At 47.8% G+C, this 26,200-nt stretch overlaps 1 protein-coding gene across 3 annotated transcripts in view; it reads right to left on the reverse strand.

Moving 5' to 3' along the window:
- Positions 1–24,715, reverse strand: part of dtx1 (deltex 1, E3 ubiquitin ligase) — a 69,329-nt gene extending 44,614 nt beyond the window's left edge. The window contains exons 1-2 of one of the 3 annotated variants that reach the window (XM_032577631.1): positions 24,198–24,715; positions 23,140–23,721 (exon numbers count right to left, since the gene is read on the reverse strand). In XM_032577631.1, the coding sequence (XP_032433522.1) occupies positions 23,140–23,398 (259 nt within the window). In that variant the 5' untranslated portion in view covers positions 23,399–23,721; positions 24,198–24,715. The remainder of the gene's footprint in view (positions 1–23,139; positions 23,722–24,197) is intronic. The other 2 variants (XM_032577630.1, XM_032577629.1) reach the window with 2 other exon arrangements.
- Between the last annotated feature and the right edge of the window lie 1,485 nt (positions 24,716–26,200).

Raw genomic sequence — 26,200 nt, forward strand, 5'->3', positions numbered from 1 at the left:
GGATTTATTGTGAGCTGAGGTTTAAAAGAAGGCTTTAGATCATGTGATGTTCAAAGTGGGGCCCGGGGCCAAATTTTTGTTGATTTTAGTTTTTGAGAATCATATTTTTTTGACCCACAAGTACTTTTGAGCTGATGATTTTGGCTCAAGTGGCAAAAGTTTGGACACCCCTGGTGTAGTTTCTATTCATCTTCTCAGCTATCTTCTTCTTTGTTGGTCCCCCAATGTGGCAAAATGTGAAGAAAACCTCTGACACATACATACGTTTGCAAGGTACCGTGCATTTTGTTCAATGGTGAATTTTATTTCATAGTTTACTTGGAAATGAACATTTCAGTCACCCCATGATTGGCAAATATCAGACTTGAACGCTGACTTAAACTCATGGGGAAGCAACCCAAGCAAATAATCAGGATATAAATTCAATTTGCACAATGTCGGTGGGAAAGATCATTCACGGTTGACACGTGCTGCATTTCAATTTCTGCGTCCCACAAAGCAAATTTCTATTCAGCAAGAAAAAAGGTCACAAGCGAGAGCGACACACACACACACACACACACCCCAACACACACACATGAATGCAGATGAGCTGATCTGTGCCTCGTACCCCTCGTCCTAAAAATGGAAAATATTGAAGATGTGAGTGCTTAAAAGCCAGGCGGCAGAATCAATCAGTGTAACGTCCGTCTGACAGGCCGGGAGCGTTGGTGTGTGACGGCAGACGGGTCTGTCTGTTTCACCCAGGGAGCGCTGTAGCGCAAGGGGATCTGTCCGAAGCACTGTTCCGATTTTCAGCCGTGCATCTGGGGAGGGGAACAGATCGATCCCGATTGGCCGGCAGCCAGTCGTCGCCTTTGCCTTCACACGCGGAGGGCCGACCTCACCGAGGTTTCCGCACCGTGTGCAAATTAAGTGCACATGTGTTTGGACTGCCAGCCGAAGAGAGGGACCCTGCAGCATCATCTGCGGTGCCAGCGCCGTCGTCATGACGCTCCGATTACAGGGAGCGCACTGTAAACTAAACCTGCAGTCTCATTAGTCGGAATAAGTCGGCCTGGTTGCTGCCCACAGGAGATCCTCCCAAACCCACACACCCTGCACAGCTCACTGGAACGGGGCACAAACACAGCATGGAACAGCACACACACGCAGACGAGATCCTGTAAACTTTTCATTCTCATACATGGACGGCAGAATTCTTCAATAACATTTTCCAGCTGAACAGAAACAAAACTGAAATCATTATCTTTGGACCTACAGAGTCGGCACGCAGCTTCAGCTAGTAATAACTAACTTCAGTTATTACAGCTAAACTAGTGATCAGGTCTGAAATGTGGGTGAAGTGATGCACTCAGACCTGAACCTTCAGAGCCACATAAAGGCAGCTACAAAATCAGCCTCTTATCACCTGAAGAACATTATCAGAATTAGAGGACTAATGTCCCAGCAAGATGTAGAGAATCTCATCCATGCGTTTATCTTTAGTCGCTGTTGATTACTGCAACAGCGTCTTCACAGGTCTGCCTAAAAACAAATAAAATCTGACAGCTGCAGCTCATCCAGAACGCTGCTGCTCACATTCTGACTAAAACCAGGAAGATAGATAAATCACTGACCCAAAATATTTTAATGATCTGTTGTTGTGTCAACCTTGCAATGGATTGGAGACCTGTCCAGGGTAGACCCCGCCTCTCTCCCGCAATGTCTTGCTGGAGATAGCCACCAGCAGCCCTCCTGACCCCACTAGGGACAAGGGTGTACAGAAAATGGATGGATGTTATGTCAACATTGCAAACCACTCAGATCTTTTGGTTCTGCCTTGCTCCGCTTCCCCAGAACCAGAACCAAACATGGAGAAGCAGCGTTTAGCTTCTATGCTCCTCAAATCTGAAGTAAACTTCCAGAAACCTGCAAGACAGCCAGCACACTGACTTCCTTTAAATCTAGGACTAAATACCTGCCTGTTTAGAGTTGCCTGTGAGTGGAAGTAAGAACAACATTGATCAAAATATTTGATGTGTATTTGCTTGATGATTTTGATGATGACATTTGACAAAATTTTATGTTTATTGTTTGTTTCATAATGTTTTTTATGATGTAGAGCACGTCAAACCTCCTTGCCCAATTGTGCCACACAAATAAATTTGACTCTCGTTTCCTGCTAAAACTGGCCTCAGAGGATGAGATTGCCAACTCCCCTAGTGAATAAGATTTTCCAACAGCATGCGTCGAACACCATGTTTGACAAGCTCACGATGCGTCAAAGACGATGTCCTGGCTGGAGGTTGGCCGCATTTAGGAGCAGGGGGGTGGAGGGGTGAGAGTTCAGAGGATTCTCCTCAGGCTGCGCCGTGACAGGTTGATCCTAGACAGAGGTGAAGACAGCGCTCCGAACGGCACCGGGAGACGAGTGTAGGTTATCCTGCAATAGTCAGCCCCGCCCACTCCTCACTACTCCCCAGGGCTGCCTACTGACCAGTTCTCCGTCTAACAGGTCCGGAAAATCTCTGAGTCCTGGGTATTACCCTAAGAGTACTCTATAAGAGATAATCTATTTAAACTGGTAGCGAAAGTGACTCGTCTAGCTCTAACTACCTCCAATCCAGAAGTTATGACCCTTTACAGTTAAGGAACAATCAGCTGAGTAGCCCTCGCAGCTGCATAATTCCAATAACCACTTCTGTTAACGGTAGCCCACTTTCTTAATCATAACTTGCACTTGGAACCGGCTAGATTATGTTTAGTGACTTAGATGTAAGTCCCAGGGTCATTATTTACTCTCACCAAAGGAAATTATGAAGCCTCCTATTTACTGGAATCATGTACATTAGTTTTACCTTGATTAAAAGAACTGGACAAAGATTAAATGACTCTATTAATTCCAATGTCCACCAACCTCATTAGAATTTTGTGGTATAAATTTATTAAGCAAGCTTAAGCAGGGATATGCGACATACAAATCAATTATCAATCGTATATAGATCAAAAACAGTGTAATAAAATTTACATGTACAATCCCACTACTCTGTCTCCTTTCCCTAAGAATTAAGTCGCAAGTTCTGAAATGGAATTTCAATGAGCAGATTCAACTCATACCCAGGCGATGGTGGATCTTTTGGCAACAGGAATTTCTTGCGTCCTTGGTTGAGGTCTTTGCCTGGTGTGGAAAAACCCTCCTCAGAAAGGAAGCAAAGCAGAAAGGGTCTGAATCCTTTTGCAAAACCCAGTTCTTTATCCCTGATGGACCTTTGTCCTTCCTCCAAGTCTTGTTGCAGAGTTTGAAAAGGCTGGGTTGAGACGAGACCAGCGGTCGAATAAAGAACCAGAGCTGGGGCGATGGAACCCAGTCCTTTTTTAGTGGTGTGAAGTCCGAGCTTCCCCGTGGTTCTGAAGTGCGGTCCGTGTTTCAATCTGCTCCTGCATGCTATTGCAGGTGTTGTCTCTTCTTCTCCGCCGCCGGACTGGGAACGGCTGGTTCCTCTTTTCAGCCCCTTTTTATGCCTCTCCTCACCATGTGTGTGTATGGGAAGGTTTGGCCTACGTGACTTCCTTCACGGCCGCTGTGTCTCATGAAAAAGTCCCCCCCATTTCTCAACCCGCTTGCTGACCACAGTGGAATTTCCCGTCCTTCTCCTTTCTTCCTGTGCTCCTTGGCCATCTGTTCAGAACTGCTTGCGACATTTCCTGTTTTCAGGGCTGTACTGCACATTCGTCTTCTCTATATTCTATAACTCACTTTATCTATTAAAACTCAGTAAACACATTCAACTTGTTGTTAAATTGATTTCAGATGATTATAACTTCATATTCATTGACAATAAATCACATCTTTTCCTTGTTGTTAATCATTAACATCATCATTACATATTTAAATCATTACAGAACATTAATCAGAGATTCTTTGCAGAAACAAATCCTTACAGATCATTAATTAGAGATTCTTTGCAAAATGTTATTGAGTGGTTACTTGTATTCACGTTATTCAAACTTATTCAACTTAATTATCTTTTAATCATCCTTACAAGATTACTTTATTTCTTTCAAGCTATGATGTACCTTTTTCTGCGTATACCCGGAAAGATCTCATACCCTTATGCCAGTTTTCTTGACACCCCCTCCATGAGATCGGACGGTGCTGCGCGGAAAACACAGAGTCCAAAGTCAAAAGAGATCAAGTCCATCACCACAAGTGGCAGTGAGGATGTCCCGCTCATAGCAGGTAACCGGAGACGATGAAGGTGTCCAGGAATCCACAACCTCATACTCCGACAGATTGGATGGCGGAGAAAGCCAGTGTTCTGCACCCAAATCGTTGTCAAGGGTAGTTTCACCTGAGACGGAAAGGGTGGAACGCTCCAGCGGAGGCTGCAGAGGCGAAGGCAAGTCCATGCCAAAGTCTGGCAGCGCGGACGGGTTGTTGCAGTAGCCTTCCAATTCTGCCAGCAGATCCTGGAAATCCATATCACTTGGTGATGGAGATGAAGGGGAAAGGATGTCCTCAGTCTGGCATGCTTGGGGAGATGAACTGAGGTTCTCAGTTTGGGTACCTCTCTCGTTAGTCGCACTGCTGGTTTGGCATCCGACGTCGATAAACAAATCTGGAGACACGGGACGTGTAGGCGGAAGGTAGTCGCCCACTGCCACAATTCGGCCGTCCAACAGATGTAAAGTTGGGAGGCATTGCCGAGTAATTTGGTGTTCCCATAACTTATGAATCACGGGCAGCCGTAGTCCCGTATACAACGGAGATGTGGTGAAGTCGTCGTCGTCTAGGCCAAACGCGGAGGTCCACACGATTTTGTGCACCCGTTCCAGGGACCTAGAGGTGGAATCCGCTATGTAGGGCAAATCCTCCAGCCCTGTGGCGCAGAGGATTGCCGTTACATTGGTAAAATTGGCGTTCACGCATTTGTGACACCAGCGGGAAGACGATGCAACCCAAATGAATCCATAAGATTCTGCAGTTATTCCACACCCCACACAGCAGGTTGATGCCTGAGGAGAAACAGTAACCCAGGTAACTTCATGATCAGTGGTTATTGATTAACTACATGTACTTACAACGACGAAAATGCAAAAGCGAAAGCTGAGAGAGTAGGCTGGTTTAAGCCCGTGTGCCGGCGTATTTTGCGAGCCAAGGTGAATTAATCACAGGAGCCGGAATGTCATGATCCGGAGCGGGTTCACCTCGATCATAGACATGAGCTGAATCATGGAATATTGCCGCGTAGGTCATCAGCCATACAACAATGGCCAGGTCCGAGGTCTCACGGAGCCAGTAGAGGACCACAAGGATCCCCCAAACCGTTGCCCAAAGAGCCAGAACTATCCATTTCTGCATCCAAATTCGCCGTCCCCGACCCTTGATAGACAAGGCCTGGCGCGCTAAATAGATGAGGATAGATACTGCGAATAGCCCTTCTAGAATAGCTGTGAGGATCTTAAATGGGGCGGCTCGGGTAGCTTGTGTGCCCCCAATGACCAATTCCAGTATCAGGGCTATGGTGTCGGTGATGAGCCAGAGGCAAACCACAACGCCCCTGCGCCAATTAATGCGGGTACGGCCCATCAAGTAACAAGCAAAAAGGGATGAAGCCAACCCCCATTTGTGGAGAACGACGGGACGGAGGATCAGCTTGGCATATCCTTGTAGCGCGACGAAGATCCTCATAGGGTGTTCCTTAGGCCAAGGACCGGTGTGGCAGAAGACTACCCAGGCCAGGGTAATCCCTAAATGCTCAAGGGTACTCACTTGAATCGGTGCAAAAAGTGAGTTGGGGTTTGATGAGTTGGTTGAAGAGTTGGATGAAGAGTTGGTTTCCATGATGTCCGATGATGGTTGCTCTGGATCAGGTCTTCTCAGCAGCTGCGGTGAAGGTTGAATGGCTCGCAGGCATACGGCAGCTCTCTCTTATGCAGAAGCAGGCTCCTCCTTCGGGGGGAGGGGCTGGTAGTTCCTCTTTTTGCAACGACACAGTGCTTTTAGCCACGCCTCCAGGACGATTTTACCGATGATCAACGCGACAGCGACGCCCAGGAGACCCAAGAGGTATGGCCACAGCAGACTCAAAGCACTCATCAACCATTGTTCAACAATGTTGAGGCCTTCTTCCACCACATGAGCAACTTCTTCCGCAACCTCAGAAATAGCGGCCACCAATGTTGCCCCCATAGTCTCGTACCAGTAACAGTCATGTCGATCAGAGCCTTCTCCACATTGTTGCCAATTCTCTGTAGTGGTTGAGCAGGTGAGATTGGAATACAAAAGGTTAGGTCCTACCCAGTCAAACCCTGAATCTATGTTGCCATCACACAAACTTTTACGGAAAGCATGTCCTTCGGCGATGGCTATAAGGGAGTCAGGGATGAACGGAACAGGAAGACCAAGTATACTCTTGCGCTTCTGGAGATGATATCCTAGAATGGCATCGGTGCAGGTTCCTCCGCTCACTATCGCCCTTCGCCATGTTCCATTGAACTTTCGCCAAGTAACCTCAGAAGAGTGAGTGTCATACTCGTCTGCATAGTGGTCTTTGCAGTGACTTTCCCAACCTCGGAGTTCTCCGCAGGGTCGTCTGGCCAATCCTATTACACATTCAAGGATATTTCTGGTGTTGTTTTTACAAGTCATGCGCCAAGGTCTAGGGCTGACGTAACTGGCCGGTCTCCAAAAAATCCCAGGCCAAATCATGCGTTCCTTAGAGTAGACCGTAGCGATGTATTGGTACTGTACCCAATAGTTTGTTGATTCTGTAAGGCATGGTGTTACCCAGGCTTCAACCTCATGTTGTTGGAGTCCCCACCACTCGTAGTCCCATTTTCGATAGTAATCCTCGTACCAGGCTCGTAGGGCCCATTTAGCCGTAGGAGCTTTATCAGGATCCGGGCAGTTATACCTCCAGGTAGAGTGCAAAGCGTTGCCAACCTGCCAGAGGTCGCACCGTGGCGATGAGAGGGTTTTCTTCCAGCAGGTGTCATTTAGGCTCTCAAAAATTCTGTTTGCAACACACTTGTCAATTTTTGCAAAGTCCGTTTTAGGGACGGTGAGAAGGTCATCAGGAGTCGGAAGGCGCTGTGTACGCAAGTTGGCAATGTATAGATCCGTTAATCCAGTGTGAGAACGAACTGTCCCCTCTGGGAAGTCTCCCATAAAGAACGTTTGGTCTTTGGCTATGTATGTCCACGGGAACGTGTTGTTCAGCCAGGGTTCAATTTCTGTACGGTGTGGACGTGTAGAGTGCCAAAAATCAGCCCAGTACTCTTCTATGGCTGATACTATATAATTCTGTCCTACACATTTCACAAACTTGTTCCAGAGGCAAGGATTTAACCAAAGAAAGTGGTGTTTGTAACAGTGCTGTTGCTCGGCCTGATACATAAACTGTCTAGGTCCTTGTCTGATCAGGAAAGCCGTCATGTTAGTCAAATTGGCTGGTGTAGGCGAAATCGTTGCATTGACTGGAAGATTACCTCGGGAGGCATTTCGGTAGGTCCAGTTCCCCGGTGGTGCAGTTGGGATGGTGTCATCCACCCTGCAATTCAGGTGATAATCTCCCCAAAACTCCTCTCGGGGAAGCCAGGCTCGACAGCCTGAGGACCTGTGTGGGGCTGGGTATACTACTTCTGTATCCCAGTACCCTTGATGTGGCAACAGTAGCAGCGACCTACAGGCCATGTTGCAATGCCATTCTGGCATACCTCGGTCCGGGTGAATCCAGTTGCATCTGACGGTCCGTCGCTCTTTATTTTGCAGAACCCGTATCCAGCAGAGCACTCCGGTGTCGAGGAAGTCATAGTTGTAGATCTCCCAGGTGCGATTCAGAAGGTCGTCCAGAGTGGAGTCGTTCAATCCGAAAGCTCGGCGTTCCACGTACTTTTTTCCGTTGTCTTTGGCGAACAGTCCGGTTCGGTTCTGGACAGAAGTTTCGTTGTCCCATGGTACAAAAATAGCCGTGGTGTTTGTGTTCCAACAATTGAAGTTGGCGTACTTGGAATGTCCGTAGGTGACTCTTGTATGCGTAAGATACCACGGTCCAACACCGATGAAGTAGAAGATAGTAGCAAGAACAGCAGCAGCAAACAGCAGGGCAAGAAGCGTTAGCAGCCCTCTCAGGCATAGGGATTTTCCGGTTATCGTAGTCGTTTTCCGTAGCAAAGGTTCGTTAGAGGTTTCCGAGTCGTCGTCAGTGTCAGTAGAGCTGTCTGAGTCCGATGTAACATCCAGCAACTCCGGGTCTGTAGGCCGGCGCTTCATGCCGATAGCATCCATCCTGGCCAGACTAGTGCTTCTCTGGGGTCTAATGTATCAGGCTTTGCGCAGACTTTCCTCAAAGCCTTGAGGTGGCCCTGGTTGGCAGGGTTCTTTCCAACCCGTCTGGTGGCTCTTCTCTGCTGCAGGGCTGTAAATATGGGAGAGGGGTAGGGTAAATCAGGCTCCAACCCCCTCCACACCCACTTCCAGTGGAACACCCTCCAGTAATCCGGCCGAGGAAACGGGCCTTGGGCGGTGCCAGTTTTCAGCGCCTGGTCATACCAGGATTCGTGTTTGTACCCTATTGGGGCAGGCACTGAAATGTAGGTGTACAATGATTGTCCATGCAGGGTTAGTCTGGTACGGTACCCCCAGGATGACGGAGTATAAATCCTCTGGTGTGGTGGATTGGGGTAGACCCTGTCAATTTCCAATTTCAATGGAAGCCTGGTGTTATTAAATATATAACATTCTGGATTCGTTTCCCTCTGTATTATGGTTTTCGCCATGCTTGGTGATGTGGTCCAAATGATCATGTCATTAACTGTAACTTCACAATACAGTCCTTGCAGTGGTTCAAGATAATGGGGACCCCACCGAACCCGCAGCTCGATCCCCCGTACCCTGAAATACACTGTATTAAAAGTCCATGGTAGAGATCTTGGACACATAGGGGAGATTGATGCAAAATTAACCGTGTTTTCAGATCCTCTTCCTTGCCAAGCAGGCGGTGCGGTAGGGATAAATATATGTGGCTTCGTGGGAGGGGGCGTCGTGTATTCTTCACTTTCCTCCACCTGTTTTGTGTTTTGGAAATTGGTGGGTCGGAGATATATGAGATATTTGAGAAAATAGGCCTCGGTAAGCGGATTGGAAACAGTGAAATCTTCTCTTGGCATATCGAGTAGAATGGAGGTGGTAGGGAGTCTTAAAAACGGGCCTCTGTCTGATAGTCCCGATGAGACTCCAACCCCCACTTTGAACAATCTAGTCACAAAACACTGTCTCCCCTTTCGCTTTTTGGTTTTTTGCTGACCTTTAGACTTGACGACTCGGTTTTCTCCTTCCGGTGCGTCCATCAGTTTTGGTTTGTCTTTCTCCATGGAAATGCTGAGGCGAGCTTCTGCCAGGCGTGAGTTTTGGGTTTCTTCTTGGGAGGCTCCGACTCCGTACTGGACACGGTGGCGTAAGTCTGCTCGTCTGGTACCACTTTGATGGCTGCTCCGACTGAGTAGATCCCTTTATAGGGGACGGTGATCATGCGCACTGACAGCTGGACATGACAGGAGGTGCTAGGATCAGAGGGCGTGCTCGCCCTGTGAGCCACGCCTCCCGGGTGTTGCAAAACTCCATCCCGAAACTGGGATTCCGCTGTCACCCAGTACAGGCAAGACTTCTCCTTTGGTCTTACCGCATTGCTGCCCCATCCGTCCACCTCAGTGGTGTAATAATACATATCTGAGCTGCGCACCCCATCTTCCCGTGGTACATCCGGCAGATCTACTATTGGTATTGTGCAGTCATTGATGACCTCCAAAATCAGATGTGCCCAGGTGGTCAGTTCCCAGGGGCCTGTCCACCCACCGTTAACGGCTTGCTCTCGGGCGTCATCTGGGAGTGCACTGAGCTCCTCGGCTGATGGTCGGTATGCATGAGGCCGATGTACCCGGAAGACCACAGGAGAGTGGTTGGCATTCAGTGGTGGAAAGGACAGGGAAGCTCTAGCAGCGTCATACGGCCAGGCGGCTTGAACAGAATCCCACAGGACATCATGCGGTCCTTCGTCCCTCCTCCACACCCATGGGTCCAGTTCTTCTGGAGTGTTCGGAGGAGCGGAAGGTCCTGGTAATATTATCGGTATGGGGCTCCCATAGTTCGATTGCACTCGCCCGTAGGTTCTGTAATACCGCAGCGAGCTGTAGAACCTTGTCACTTGCCACCCTTCAGCTTCGCCTGTCAGTGTTACCTCTCCGCTCCTTAGCTGTTCCTCACACACAGGACAGTGGTGTAGCTCATTTCCATCCCACGTGCAATAACAAGTTCTTGGTTCTTCCTTGAGCCACCCCCATTGGGTTTCCAACTTAAGCCGGGGCAGGTAACCAACTCGGCAGTTCCCACAGATTGTATTGTTCAACACCGTGACCGGGGAGACGCGAAGATGTTGTAGCATCTCTGCGGTAGCCCCCTGGTGCCTTGGCTTCTCACGGCCTGGTCCTTCCCAGATAATGGGGAGATGGTGGTCCGTTAAACAGACCGGACAGCCGCTTTTAGCTTTCCCCCAAACCAGCATCTCTCTTTCCTCCGACAGGACTCCATTTTTAGCCCAATCCAATTTCTTCAGGGCTCGTCCTGCCCAAATCCCTGAAGGTGTTCTTCTAATTACAACCACCCCTTTCACGGTGGCCAGTCCGAGATAGGGTGGAATGGTACATGATTCACTGGCCATTTCACCGGCTTCTGTTTCACTTTAGTCAGGAACTGGCTTGAGCTGCTCAACTCCTTGGATCCCTTTTCGTTCCAGCAATACTGTGTTCCTATCCAGTACTTTCTTGACGATGTCAGTTGTCTCGAACTTGGGTTTTACTGCTGCATGTACAGGTTGCTCTCTTGCTTTGACCCACACGCGCTGTCCCTCTCGGAATGGCACTCTGGGCGTCAGCTTCTCCTTTTTGTCGCTGGAGCCCCGCCCCACTTCCTTCGTGGTGAACGGCCGTTGGTTGAGTTCCATCGCGGGGGCGGGTCTTTCGGCTCTGCTTCTGTCATTCAGGGCCTGCCCTATTTCCACCGCTTGGGTGCTCCAGCTGTTGGTGTTAGCATTTTTAGCTATCCAGCTTTTCACTAACCCAATGGCTCGTTCCACCACTCCGTTAGCTTGTGGGGTGTAGGGTGGCGAGTAAACTCGCATTACTCCATACTTCTGACACCACTGGTCAACCTGTGAGTTACGGAAATGAGTCCCATTGTCCGTGCGCAGCTCTTTCGGGATTCCCAGGGCACTGCATACTTGTTCCAGCATGCCGACAACGCTATTGCCGTTTGCTTTCCTGGCTGCTTTTGTAGTTACAAACCCCGACATAGAATCCACCAGCACTAAGAGGTACTTTTCACCTCTCCTTCCTGTTATCCCCATGGGACCTGCAACATCCATGCAGACTGAGCCCCAGGGGACCGTGCTTTTGATGGACAACCCATCCATCCGCTGCCCTCGGCGACCTGCGTTGTATTGACCACACACTTCACAGTCCCTTAGCACGCGTTGGACTTGTTTCACTGGGATCCAAAGGTCTTGCTCCTCCAGTTCCTTACGGGTAGGTCGTACGCCTGCATGTCCAAGGGCCTCATGCACGCTCCGCACGACCTCGACCACGTATTCTTCTGGGACCTCCCGTCCTCTGGGAGTACTGTCCCACTTCTCGGTACCGACAAAGACGATCTTCCTTTGTTGGACATAACAGTCCACCTCATCATTCCCACGCCAATGAGCTCCCTCATGCGTGTGTGCTCTTTGATGCTCAACATCTATTTCCAACTGCAGTTTTAGCTCAGCAATCTTTTTCCACAAGTCTTTGTGTGCCACTGGCTTGCCCTTTGCTGTCTCGAAACCATTTTCTTCCCAAATGGCCAAGTCCTCTCTGAGGGCCTGAGCACAGTAGTAACTGTCGGTTACTAACCTGGCACTTTTGATTTTCCTTTTCACCAGCTCCAGCAATCCTTCCAGTACTGCCGTCACTTCTCCGGCTTGAGCACTACCGGGGGCCTTTCCTTTCTGACGGCATTTCTCTTTGCCATCCTGCTTCAGAATAAATCCCCAGTATGCCGACTGGTCGGACCCCTTTCTGGATCCATCGGTGTAGATTGTCCATTCCGGTTGTCCTGGCTTCTCAGGTGTTTCTTGTGGTTTTTTCTTACTGGTGGGTTGTGCTGGCCCAATTTCAAGCTCCGGGTCCAGCAAGATGTCCTCCCATCTTCCCCACCGAGTATTGGTTGCTTTAGTACTTTCCACAGTCCCTTTTCTTAGGTACTTGTGAACTTGACTTTGTGTGATGACTTTAACTGGTTGTCCTTGTGCCAAATCCTTCAGCACACCCCAATATCGAGCTAACACCGCTAGCTCCTTCTCCTCCTGCGGGTATTTCTTCTCAACCGAAGTGAGGGTGTAGCTCCACAGGGTAACCAAGCCTCCATTTTCGTTACTCACTTTGATCATGGCGTCGTCATTCTCGCAGCTGATTTCTGCCACCAGTCTTTCTGATAAACTTCTTGGCTCCAGTCTCACGGCTGCTTGAATGGCCTTTCTCAGTTCCTCTAGGTTCTGTTGATTGGCTGCTGTCCAAACCCAGGGTCTTTTTCCGTCTTTCTCATCGTCCTCACTTTTCCTCAGGCAGTGGTACAAGGGTTTGGCATATTTCTGATAGTTGGGCACATGGTCTCTGACATAGTTGCACAATCCCAATATTTTCTGTAAGTCATTTTCTGACTGAGGTGGTTGAATGTTCGTCAGCTTTTCTCTGTACCCATCAGAGAGTCCCAAGTCCGACGTGACTTGGAAACCCAGATAATTCACTTGGAACTGTCCAAATTGACATTTCTTGAGGTTTAGCTTCAACCCTGCCTTGGTGAGGTTTTCAACTACTTTTTGTAGCCTTTCTAAGTGTTCTTCTTCTGTGTCATCAGCAATGAAAACATCATCAATGTACACAGTTGCTCCTACGTCCCCCAGTACTTCCATCACTGCTGACTGGAACACATTTGGGGAGTTCTTGTAGCCCTGGGGTAACCTTTGCCACACATAGCTTTTGCCTTTGTGGGTGAATGCAGTTTTACCTTGCGACTGTCTGGCGAGGCGTAGGGAGAAAAATCCATTAGCTAGGTCGATGCAAGACTTGAACTTCTTGACTCGAAGAGTTTTCAGCGCTCCTTGTGGATTGATTAGACTGGCTCGGTTGGCTATTGTTCTCCGATTCAGGGCCTTGAAGTTGATAACTGGCCTCCAACCCCCTCCAGCCGATTCAGGTTTCTTCACCGCCTGGATGGGGCTGTTGGTGATCGGGTTGAGTTCCTCTCTGATGATCTCTAGGGCACTCAGTTCCTTCACGATCTTGTCCATCTCCTCGACTGCTCCTGGGTTCAACGGGTACTGCCGAACAGGTGGGTGAACCCCACCTTCGATGTGATGAACGAACTTTGGGCCCAAATCTCCACAATCGTTCTTGAACCGTGCCACCTGCGCCGTAACGATGATCTCACGCAGCTTCTCTTTCCCAGCCGGGGAGAAGTCACTCTCTTCAAGTTTCTGTTCTGTCACCGTTGGTATGTCGACCGGTTTGTACCAGTCTTGCTTTTCTGATCCTGCTTGGGTCGGGCCGACTTTCACCAATCTTGCTTTCAAGCTTGTCAGCCTTCGCTCCAGTCGGCGATGTGTGCCTTTCTTTTTACTGAGTTCGTCTAAGTCTTTTACTGTGAGGAGATTGTAGGGACCTTTCACCCACACTACTCCTTTCCAGGTCCCATACGGCATTTCTTCTACTTTTCCATTAGCAAACTGAACCTTCAGGTGTCCTGCTGTTTTTAGGTCTTTGCGGGTCATAGACACCTCCGCTCCTGTGTCCACCAGGTAGGGTACTCCCTCCACTTTAGCGTAGATTTCGTCCCCCTCCCAGTAGGCATTTTCTAGAATGACCCGCGACCTGGACGCCATTACTTTGGTGACCCTCCGGCCCCGGCTTTACGGGACTCACGGAGGGCCGTCCTCTCTTCTGGGCTCAATTTCCTATACTCCTCATCTGTCAGGAACTGACCTTTTCCTGGCTGGTTTGATGAAGCCGGAGGGTTGGTCGGTTTCCCTTGTGGTCCTGGTGGTTTCTGCTGGAACGGCCGGTTCCGGAAGTTGGATGGCGGTGCTCCTTGTTGAAACGGTCTGCTCTGGAAGTTGGATGGCGGAGCTCCTTGCTGGAACGGTCTACCCTGGAAGTTAGATGGTTGTCTGATGTTGACCCTTCCAGGTGGCTTTGCCGATTGGCTAGCTTCCTTCTTCCTTTTGTCCTCGTAGTACTGCTGTTCCAGGTCGAATCCTTGCACTGCTACATCCATCTGAGCGATTGTTGTGCTTCTCACTGGCAACTTGACGAACACGATCTCTCCTCTGCGTCCCTTGGTCACCTCACGCAGTACCTTCACATATCTCGCAGGGGAAACGGTCTGCTTAAGTGTGTGCCACAGCGGTTCCAACCGGCTTCCCTTGTCCAGCCGTCCTCTGGCTCTCTTCACCTGGGACTCTTCATCATCCATGTCCTCCAACACCAGCCTTTCATAGTTGCTCTGCGCTGAATCTGTTCCAACCATCGGGTCCGAGGTCACGCTGGTCAGCCACAACTTTTTGGCTCCCTCGTGGTTGGTGGTAGACAGCACAGTTGGCCAAACATCTTTCAGATATTCCTCATTGTTTTCGTCTGCGTTTTTACTCCTGATCACCAGCCTTAGATTCTTCAGCTCGGCGTAAGCGTCCTGTCCCGTATTAGTGGCAGGTAGCTGAGCTGACACCTCTGGTTGTCTCGCCGGGATCTGCGGTCCTGGCTCCGAAGACGTCGCCTGAGGTTCCTCTTCATCCGCCGACACTTCGTCCAGCTGCTGTTGAGTTTCCCTGGAGTACTTGTAGGCGGCTTTCTTCAGTCGTCGCAGCATCACATCGTACATAATTCCAATGTATGCGTTCCTGAAGTTGGTAGTCAGGGAATAGTGTGCTGTCAGGGTGGAGCAGGATGGTGTCATCAGGATGTTAGCCCATTCTCCGATTGTTGCTTCCACCTCGAGCTGCACCCGGTCTCCCAACCTGCTGGCCCATCCTGCCGGGATCTGGTACTCGGTTTGGCCGGCCTCTGGTACATACGTACGCCGTCCGTCCTTAGCCTGCACTGGACCCCAGGTCACGTCTCTCGCCAGTCTTTCAGAAGATTTCTCGATGTCAAAGGTCTCCATTTCTTTCTTCTTACCCCGGTGCTGTCCTGTTCGGAGTGTCTTGTGCTCTGTCGGTGGTTGCTTCGGGTCGGAGAAGACGCTGCCGTGATCACTTTCCTCTTCTTCTTCTCCAGGTTGTTCGATCTCCGGCTGCTCTTCTCCGTCTTCCGAGTCGCTGATATCCTCATACTGTTGTTGTCGAAGAGGTTCTCTCCCGGGGGAGTTCAGCGGTTGAATCTTGGCTGGTTTCATCAGTCCTTGTTCTTTCGGGACCGTCGGCTGCTCATTCTTGACTCTTCCCACATTGGGTTTTTTCAGTTCACTGCGGCTCTCTTCAAACGAGAACTCCTTAACGTACCTTGCTGCGGAGAACCCTGGTTCAACAGGTGCCTCCTTTATCTTTATTCTGGGTGGCTGCACGGCCTTGGCTTTACCTTTCTGGGTGGTGTTTGAAACCTCTCTCTGGGGAATTTTTAAGGGATATTTCTTGACTTCTTGTGATGGATGGCTAATGCGGCATTGCTCCTCCATCTCAGCTGCCATTTTCACCCCTTGCTCAGTGCGGAGTCGATGCAGACGGGGGTCAACCACCACCACCACTTCTTTGAACACAAAGAAATGGCTGTTGTTCTTAGCTATATTCACCACCCCGTTCTCTGCAATCGATCTGGCGGTGTCCCTTGGCAGATCCGGTGATCTCAGTCCCTGCACACTCACTACCACTCTTCTCATGCATTCGTTGCTGGCTGCCGTCAGGCCCCGCTCGAGTCCGTGCCACATCTTCTTCCGGTACTCATCTAAACTCTCTCCTTTTCGGTAGATGTCAATCGGGACCAGGATTACAGCACTATAAGGGAGACTATAGCCGTTCATCAAGACTACTTCCCCCCTTGTTTTTGGGCTACAGCTAGCTTCCAGCAATCTTAAATCTGTTTTGTAACATTGCCCTGCTTGGTCCGCAAGGCTGTGTCTGAATTTTCGATTGTGGATCTTGTATTGGTCATTGGCGAACACAATCAGTCCGTCACCTTCAAGATCCCATATTCTTCCAATAACCTGATAAATCCGGAGTCCGGTCTGCAGTCCAAAGTTGCTGGCCCCCGGTGGTATTTCGGCTAATTCTCGGGCCATCCTCCAGGTGTCCGATTTCTGAGTCTTCTTCTTGGGGCGGTCGGGCTCCCGCAGCTCCTCGTCCGATTCCTCTTCGTCTTCGTCGGAGCTGTTATCCGCCGGAGTCCTCGTAGGTGGCAGTGGAGGCCTCCTCTCCGTGCTGTGGACTCGGGGATGAAACCCGAGCTCCGGGTCCCGTTGAGGGGACCATTCCTTGGCTGCATCCTCCCACTGCTCCTCTGTGAGTCCGCCGACGAGCGCTCCCTCGGGGTCGTCCTCATTGGCCGGTGCAGGTGGGATGTCCTCGTTCCGCGATGGACCCGGTGGAGCTGAGGGACCCTCATCGTTGTCGTCGCTGCCGCTGTCGCTGCTGTTACCGCCGTCGTTGTCGTCGCTGCCGCCCGTCAGGTCTATCAGAACCCTCGAAGGTTGCTCCCGCTGGTGAGTCGGTGTCGTGGCTCTGCTGGGCAGTCGGGACGGAGCCTCGGCCACCTCCGACCCTGCCTCTTCGAGGGCCCGCTCCTTCTTCTTGGTTTCCTTGTAGGTCAGGAGCCTCTGTAGGGCCTCCTTGCATTCTTTGTACTGACTCACCCCCCTAGCGAGATGGTTCACCAGGATCCCGTCGATGCCTGCTGCCAAAGTAGCGGTTTTCACTACTCCGTCGTACTTTTCAGAGGGGCTGTAGACAATCCGCAACTCGCCAGCCGTCCATCCCTCCAGGAGCTCGGCGAACCATTCCAGCCACTCTTTAACCTCCGGCTTCTTGGTAACTTTCACCGGGCATTTAACGACCCCCAGGCGGTGACCATTCCTAAGCCGGGAGCAGTAGTACATCTGAGTCTGTATCAAGTATTTCATTGTGTCCAGAGCAGTGTCCTGATTGTAGTGAGATTCAAAGAACATCTTCTTATTTGTCTCAATCCAGGATTCTAATCCATCACCGAGTAATATTAACATTACCGGTAAGTGTGACAATGTGGATTGGGAAAGAAGGGATTGACGATTTTTCCCGCCTTGGCCGATGTTGCTTGCCTCTTGTTCCATTGCTGGCTTTTGTAGGGGCTTCAGTCCCCCTCCTTCTTCTTCCTCACTCATAGTTGTCTTTGTCTTCGAGTCGCCTATCCCCCAAAGCCTCTCTTTGCGCTTTCGAGTAGGGATGGGTCCAGGCTGTGTTGGCTACTGGCTTCACTGTCTGGATCTGGTCATTCTATCCTCAGTAGAAGCTTTCCCTCACCTGCATGCTACACAGTTACTGCGAGGGTTGTGACTGATGGCCTTATCAGTCACCACTAACTCTCTTCCCTAAGAGTTAGCAACCCAAGTGAGCTATTCAGAGTCTCACATCTGTTTTTACTGACTTGGTGTCTTTGGGGCCCGCCTACTCAGTTGTGCGCCGCCCCACGTTGGGCGCCATGTAGGTTATCCTGCAATAGTCAGCCCCGCCCACTCCTCACTACTCCCCAGGGCTGCCTACTGACCAGTTCTCCGTCTAACAGGTCCGGAAAATCTCTGAGTCCTGGGTATTACCCTAAGAGTACTCTATAAGAGATAATCTATTTAAACTGGTAGCGAAAGTGACTCGTCTAGCTCTAACTACCTCCAATCCAGAAGTTATGACCCTTTACAGTTAAGGAACAATCAGCTGAGTAGCCCTCGCAGCTGCATAATTCCAATAACCACTTCTGTTAACGGTAGCCCACTTTCTTAATCATAACTTGCACTTGGAACCGGCTAGATTATGTTTAGTGACTTAGATGTAAGTCCCAGGGTCATTATTTACTCTCACCAAAGGAAATTATGAAGCCTCCTATTTACTGGAATCATGTACATTAGTTTTACCTTGATTAAAAGAACTGGACAAAGATTAAATGACTCTATTAATTCCAATGTCCACCAACCTCATTAGAATTTTGTGGTATAAATTTATTAAGCAAGCTTAAGCAGGGATATGCGACATACAAATCAATTATCAATCGTATATAGATCAAAAACAGTGTAATAAAATTTACATGTACAATCCCACTACTCTGTCTCCTTTCCCTAAGAATTAAGTCGCAAGTTCTGAAATGGAATTTCAATGAGCAGATTCAACTCATACCCAGGCGATGGTGGATCTTTTGGCAACAGGAATTTCTTGCGTCCTTGGTTGAGGTCTTTGCCTGGTGTGGAAAAACCCTCCTCAGAAAGGAAGCAAAGCAGAAAGGGTCTGAATCCTTTTGCAAAACCCAGTTCTTTATCCCTGATGGACCTTTGTCCTTCCTCCAAGTCTTGTTGCAGAGTTTGAAAAGGCTGGGTTGAGACGAGACCAGCGGTCGAATAAAGAACCAGAGCTGGGGCGATGGAACCCAGTCCTTTTTTAGTGGTGTGAAGTCCGAGCTTCCCCGTGGTTCTGAAGTGCGGTCCGTGTTTCAATCTGCTCCTGCATGCTATTGCAGGTGTTGTCTCTTCTTCTCCGCCGCCGGACTGGGAACGGCTGGTTCCTCTTTTCAGCCCCTTTTTATGCCTCTCCTCACCATGTGTGTGTATGGGAAGGTTTGGCCTACGTGACTTCCTTCACGGCCGCTGTGTCTCATGAAAAAGGCCCCCCATTTCTCAACCCGCTTGCTGACCACAGTGGAATTTCCCGTCCTTCTCCTTTCTTCCTGTGCTCCTTGGCCATCTGTTCAGAACTGCTTGCGACATTTCCTGTTTTCAGGGCTGTACTGCACATTCGTCTTCTCTATATTCTATAACTCACTTTATCTATTAAAACTCAGTAAACACATTCAACTTGTTGTTAAATTGATTTCAGATGATTATAACTTCATATTCATTGACAATAAATCACATCTTTTCCTTGTTGTTAATCATTAACATCATCATTACATATTTAAATCATTACAGAACATTAATCAGAGATTCTTTGCAGAAACAAATCCTTACAGATCATTAATTAGAGATTCTTTGCAAAATGTTATTGAGTGGTTACTTGTATTCACGTTATTCAAACTTATTCAACTTAATTATCTTTTAATCATCCTTACAAGATTACTTTATTTCTTTCAAGCTATGATGTACCTTTTTCTGCGTATACCCGGAAAGATCTCATACCCTTATGCCAGTTTTCTTGACACGAGATAAACGTCAGGTCCAGCTCTTGCTCTGGGGTAATGGCTGACAAAGTGTTGACTGGTTCATCTCACAGCCAGTCAAACTCGAGGCACGTGTAAGGCTGTGCACGGGGCAACGCCAACGAGAAGGATCAGAAACTAAGCCTGACATCTTCGTAGAGCATTCCAGGATTGAAGGGATGTGAAGAAAAACAACTGTGTTTGTTTCCATGTGTTTTATTCAAATGGAACTGAAATAAGCCGTTATTTACTATGAATCCCCGATCCCTCCGTAACTAATTCAACAAAATGCAAGGCGCCTTGAAAAGGTTTTCATACCCCTTCAGTGGAAGAGGGATTTTGCGCACTAGACTGACATATTAGGGCGTAATTGCGAAATGTACATTGTTTTTCTACATCTTTTACTAATAAAGGACTCAGTTCTTGGTATTTGTGTTCAGTCCCTTTGAGTAAATTGTCTAAAAGCAACATTTCCCTGTGATCAACGCTCTGTCTGAGTGGACAGCGAACTTCTGTGAACATCAGTTTTCAAGTCTCATCACAAGTTCTAAATTAGATTTAGGGCTGATCTATTCAAACACATTAACGCAATTTGATTAAAGGATTCCATATTAGCTCTGGCTGTGCGGCTGATGACCTACTGGAAGGCAGACCTCCATCTGATTCTTTTTGCAGGCTCTCACTGGTTTTCCTCTAAGGTTGCCTCGTTTACCTCCATCCAACCATGCCACCGACTCCGGCTTAACTACCTTGTCCCTCCTGAATAAAAGCATCCCCGTAGGATGATGCGTCCAGCGCCGTGTTTCATGGTGGAGATGGTTTGATTGAATACAAATTCACATCAGATATTTTCAGTTCAAGGGATATGAATACTTTCGAAGGGCACTATATAATCACCAGCAACTGCATGAACTTTTTTTTCCCACAAAGCCTGAAAAACCTTTTTTTTTCCCACAAAGCCTGAAAACCCCCCCCCAGAACATTTGCTCATCTAATAAAGTCAAACCGGAGAAAAATAATCTGCGTTTAGTCAATGTTTGCTTGTAAAACCGGACAGTTACCAGCCACACACAGATCTCAGTAAAACTTCAGATGGATCTAATTCAATGAGGCAGAGCCCTTACCGAATTAGAGCCGTGCTTCTGTTCCGTCTGCACTCTAATATAATAATGCACTCGCAAATTAACCACAGCAAACCCATTAAAGGTGACACAGAGCAGTTCCATGCACTGCGGGGTCACCTTCTGCAGATCCCATGTGTACGTCTGTGAGCCACGTGACGCTTTCATGTTGCATAACGTCTACGGAAAGAAAAAACAGAAGAAGACCAAGAAACCCACAGCATATGACAGAAAATTATGAAATATGTTTAGGTGGTTACTTTTTTGTTGCAGATGTGACCACTGCTCACAGTAAAGCTTCAGATATAAAGCTCATTTTGTGGCCATCTTTATTTCTAGCTGATCAGAAACATTTAGGCCTACAAATGAATCATGAAAGTTTGGATTACTGAACAGAAGTCATGAACTCCGCCATTTTGAATTTTTTTTTTAAGGAAGGCTCTGTTAAAAGGTTTCAAGCAGTTATTATGTGACCTGCTATAGCAAACTCTCTTTTCATCCGTATTTTGTACAAAAGCAGATGAATTGGTCCTCGAGGCAGAAGCTAACTGCTGGTGCAAAATGGGAACCAACTCAAACTTTTAGCACATAAAGACACCTCCAGTCTCAGAAACATGGTTTATGCAAAGGCTGCTTTGGTAACCGTTGAATTGTCGTCAATGTTTGCATGGTGATTTTATATAGAAGTGAATGATTATTTACATCAGAAATGGAGGTAGGAGGCAGTGCACTTAGGTTGTGTAAACCAAAAAAATCTTCCCTTACAGTGCTATATATATATATTTTTTTGCTTTTAACTTTTACAACAGACCGTTGATCTGACTGGAAATGTTTTACATGTTCCTTTTTTACAGCACTAGTTTCCCACTGGAAGGCCATCAAAGGTGAACATATTCCTTCCTTCATTACCTGCTTAGATAAAAATGACAACAACAACAAAAAAGGATTGTGGTTATCATGTTTACATCAGATGAAATCAGTCCTGGGTCATCCTGTACCTCTTGTCACCTTGTGAAGATGTAAAAACTGTCCCGTGACACACGCGCAAGTGGAATCGTTTTCTTTGAAAGGAGAGTGAACAGAAAGGCACTGACTAAACGGTGGTCCTGCTGACCTTAGTCAAGGTCATGGCATTCAAACCGCTGGATGACGACGAGTCAACATAAAAAAAAAAACATCGTAACTTCACTTGAAGCACATTAGTGCTTTGTCTGCTGTTTGCTTCTCAGTTCTGCATCTTACATTCACCAGCCTCAGCAAATGAATGACACAAAATATTAATATAGCAGCCATAGCAAAGTATTAACAGGATGGTACAGTGGTGTTTTTACTCAAGCTTACCAGAGTGTGAAAATCCCAAACTGGCCCATGCCTGCTTAAGACATGAAACTACTCTTAAAGTGCTGTGAAAATTATTTGCCTACATACGTTTACTTCTTCTGTTTTCGCTTCCAAGAGCGAGAAAGTTGAAGAAAGTGGAGCTTTCTAAGGTGAAAATCACAGATGACCAAAGGAACAAAAAGCCTCATCTCACATTTACCTTAAAACATTTAGATGATCCCCCCAAAAAATATATCATGGAATGACCAGAACAAAAGTGGAACTTTTTGGAAGGGGTGGGTGTGTGTGTGTGGGGGGGGGGGGGGGGGGGGGGGGGGGGGGGGGGTGTGCGTGTGTGTGTGTGTGTGTGTGTGTTCTCTGCCAGAAAATCCCACAGGAAAATGTTTAGCACCCGCTTCGTGACATTAAGCTCAAACACACTTGGGTGATGATGCAGCAGAGAAATGATAAAAACCACAGACAGCAGCAAGTCCACCTCTGACTCACTCAAAAACAAAAAAAGAAAAGTGAAGAATTTTGGAGAAATCTAGTTGAGATCCAGACATACATCTGACTGAAATCTCCCCTAGTTGCTCTAAATCTCTCCAACGTGGCTGAATTACAACACCAAAGACTGATTCCCAGTCATCACAAACGCTTGGCAGCAGTTGTTGCCACCAAGGAGGATGGCACAGGCTGTAATTAGGTTTGAGAGGATATTACTTATTCACTTTTGGTTTGGATAGCGTTTACCAGCTGCTAAATTAAATCATTACATGAATACTGTGTCATGAAGTGCGGTGGTGTTGATGGTGAGGCAGGCGCAGCGGACCCAGGTCAGATGAAAATGATGATTTTTAATTATAAATAAGTCCAGAAACACGGCAGCTCGCACAGAGACACACCGACGACGAACAGACTAGACATTGACGAGGACCCGACGAGGAACAAGGAACACAGGTGGAGTTAAATACACGGGAGGGTAATCACAGAGACGAGACACACCTGGGAACAATCAAGGGGAGGACAGGACAACGAAGAGACTAAGGACACAGAAAACTCTAAATAAACACAGAAAAACACAGATCCTGACATACTGATCCATATTTACTCAGGTTATCTTTGTCTTAGTTTACAAAAAGACACACACACACAAAAACAACAACACACAAAGTCTGCAAGGGGCAATAATACATTTCCACTGTAGTGTCTCCACTCTCCTGGAAAGCAACAGCTAAGTCATCTCTGCCCAGGGTCTCCTGCCTCTTACCTGTGTCCTGCCGAAACTGGTGCATAGACTGCAGGTCGATGATGTAAGGGGAGAGCTGGGCATCCACCTGCCCAAGAACCACGCTTCCCCTGGCGTCTCCCTTCAGTACGTTCTCGATGTGGTGGCACACCGCCGCGCTGTACGGCCTCCAGCGCCCGTGCTCGTTCAGCCACTCCCAGACGACCACCCTGGCCAGGTTCTGAGGCGGGTACCCCACGCCATTCATGGGCACCAGCAGCCCCGACCCGGGGCGAGCCATCTTTCTCCGGCGGTGTCTGCGTCTGAGCTGCTGGGCTGTGTCCCCGTGCTAGAACACCAGCAGCAGCCCCCAGCACCCCTGACGCCCCCGGTCAGTCAGCTCACACACAGGAACATCGTTTTGGATCAGCCCTCAAAAGAGAAAACAGCTCGAATCAGCGGTCAGCGTGATAGTCCTCAGTAATCTCATGCTGCTTTCAGGCAGTCGGCTCGGATGAAGTCATCTTCAGCAGGTTTCTCTCTTGACAGGGGCCACTTTCGATGATGAGCCGAAGTCTATCTTGTCCTGTTTGAAGGGGACAGATCCCGATGATGACAGGAGAGCTACAGCAGGTAGACAGAAGACATTCACTAAACAAATGACAAGTAGCAAAAAATAAATAAATAAATCCACTAATAAAGAGATGTCCTAAATGAGTTTCAGCTACTGTTTCTGCAGCGCACATCTAAATCTGCTCTGGACGCTGCAGCTCTGCTCCTGTTGGCGAGCCGGATTTCTTTCAAAATCTATGAAAACTGAGCGAGTCTGCATGGGAGCTGTGTCAGCAGCAGCAGCAGCAAAATATCTGCCATCAGATGTATAGATGGGCAGTGTGCAAACACAGCAAAAAATAAATAAAAAAAAAAAAATAGAGCCAGCTATTATCAGATCATCTAGACGGTATCTTGCAGAGACAGATCAATCTGCTCTGAAGCAGAAAAAATACAACAACAGCAACAAAATAGCACATGCGATCTCCAGATTAACTGTTAAAACTAGTCAGAGAAAATGCCTCAAAAGAGATGTTACAGATACAGACCTGTAGGCAGCAGCAGCAGCTGTGGTGCCACAGATCTGTCAGGTAAGAGGCTGCATCTTGCGGGATCCGGGATGAAAACCAGAGAGCAATACGAAGGGGGTTTAAAAAAAAACCCCAATAACAACAAAAAAGAGGGGATGCAAACCCTCCGACACACGCCTGCCTTTTCACAGACCTGTCCCTATACTCAAAGCTCGAAATTGTCCCGCAAACGCTGAAGCTGCCCCGACTCCGTTACGAAAGAGCGAGCCGTCGCCGTGCAGAGGCTCTCAGATCACAGCGGCTTGTTTGGTGCGCTGCCGCTGCTGTGTGCTGGCTGAATGCATGCCCTAGTTGCGCGGTTTGCAGACAGAAGCCGCTTCGCTGGTGGGGGAGGAAGGCTCCTTTCCGTCCGTGTCACACTAACAATCAGACGCTCCTAACGCAAACACCAGATCCCACGCTGCTCCGGTATGCGCAGCCGTGCACACCTGTATGCATGGACAGAAATGTCGCCTATTGGTCAATTACACAGAAAACACGAAAAGTTGGCACTTCCGGTATCCGGTTTCAAAATAAACTCTGCATCCTCTACGAGAGGAGCTGACGATAAACGGTGCACACGCACCATGACCTTTGAACTTATCTATATATTTTTGAAACGCGAAAACCGCAGTGTGTCTATCACTGAGAATGCATGCGAGGGACTGGCACAATTCAGTTCAATTCTGTTTATTTATGTAGCGCCAATTCACAACACACGCCATCTCAAGAGACTTTACAAAAAAGTCAGTAGAGTTGACATTATCATTCAAATTGGTCATAAAACAATGTTTTATCCAAGGAAACCAAGCAGATTGCTTCAAGTCACTGACTGGATGAGCATGTAGCAACAGTGGAGAGGAAAAACTTCCCTTTAACAGGAAAAAGATGTGTGTGAACGATCATCTGCCATGACCAACTGGAGGTTTGACAAGAAAAAGCATATATATATATATATATATATATATACACACACATGCCCACACAGAAAACAAACAAAAAAAAAAACAGAAGCACCAATACATCAGTATTTTCTATGTTACAGAAAAGTAGGAAGTTAATGTGAGTAGTAGCTCCTTTAGCAGCTTCATTTATAGCTTTAAAGGCTAATGGAAAGAAAAAGAGCACAGGAAGTTAGGAGCAACAAAAGCTCAGCCGGTAGCTTTGTTAGGGAGAGAAACAGGGTTAAACACTGAAAGATGGGATCAAGTATGATCTATAATTTGATGTCAAGTTGTAGGCAGCAGTAGCTCAACCGATGACCCCCCTCTAGTAAAGGCGTCACAGCTGGAGTTAAAGACCAGATGTAGATTCTACAGAGAGTACAAAAATCAAGATAGGAAAGTTGAAAACTGAAACAACAGCAAATAATGCAACTTTGCTCTGTTAGAAACATGTGGAACAATCAGATCTCTGATTTATTATTGAGTCAGATGATTCAGGGTTTCACATGGAGAATGTTAAACTCTATTCTGGATGTAGCAGGGAGCCAATGGAGGAAAGCTGAAATAGGAGAAAGGAGTATGATACATGTCTTGCAATGTCATTGTACAAATGAAAACTTGCAAAGTGTGATGTGCTAAATAGCTTCTGAGTTAATCTTACAACTACCTTTCACAGCTGCAAGCCTTCTGAGTAAATTTTTTTAGACCATCTTTGCACCTTTAGAATCTGAATATTTCACACATTCCTACTTGTGAAGACAAACAGTCCCACACCATGATGCTGCCACCACTATGTATATAAATTTGCATGGTGTGTTCATAACTGTTCATAACACTGTACATAACTGTGATGTACAGTGTTAATTTTTCCTCTATACAAGGTGTTTTTGGCATGTAGGCCAGAAAACTAAATTTTCTTCCGCATGTGTGCTGCTGTGTGCCCTACATGGTTTGTGGCAGTTTCAAACTCTGCATCACAGGAGAAGATATTCTTTGTGACGTGGATGAGAGTATGTGGCCTAACAGAAAGAAATTGGT

The sequence above is a fragment of the Xiphophorus hellerii genome, chromosome 12 (assembly GCF_003331165.1).
Source record: "Xiphophorus hellerii strain 12219 chromosome 12, Xiphophorus_hellerii-4.1, whole genome shotgun sequence".
In the NCBI taxonomy this organism is placed as follows: Eukaryota; Metazoa; Chordata; class Actinopteri; order Cyprinodontiformes; family Poeciliidae; genus Xiphophorus; species Xiphophorus hellerii.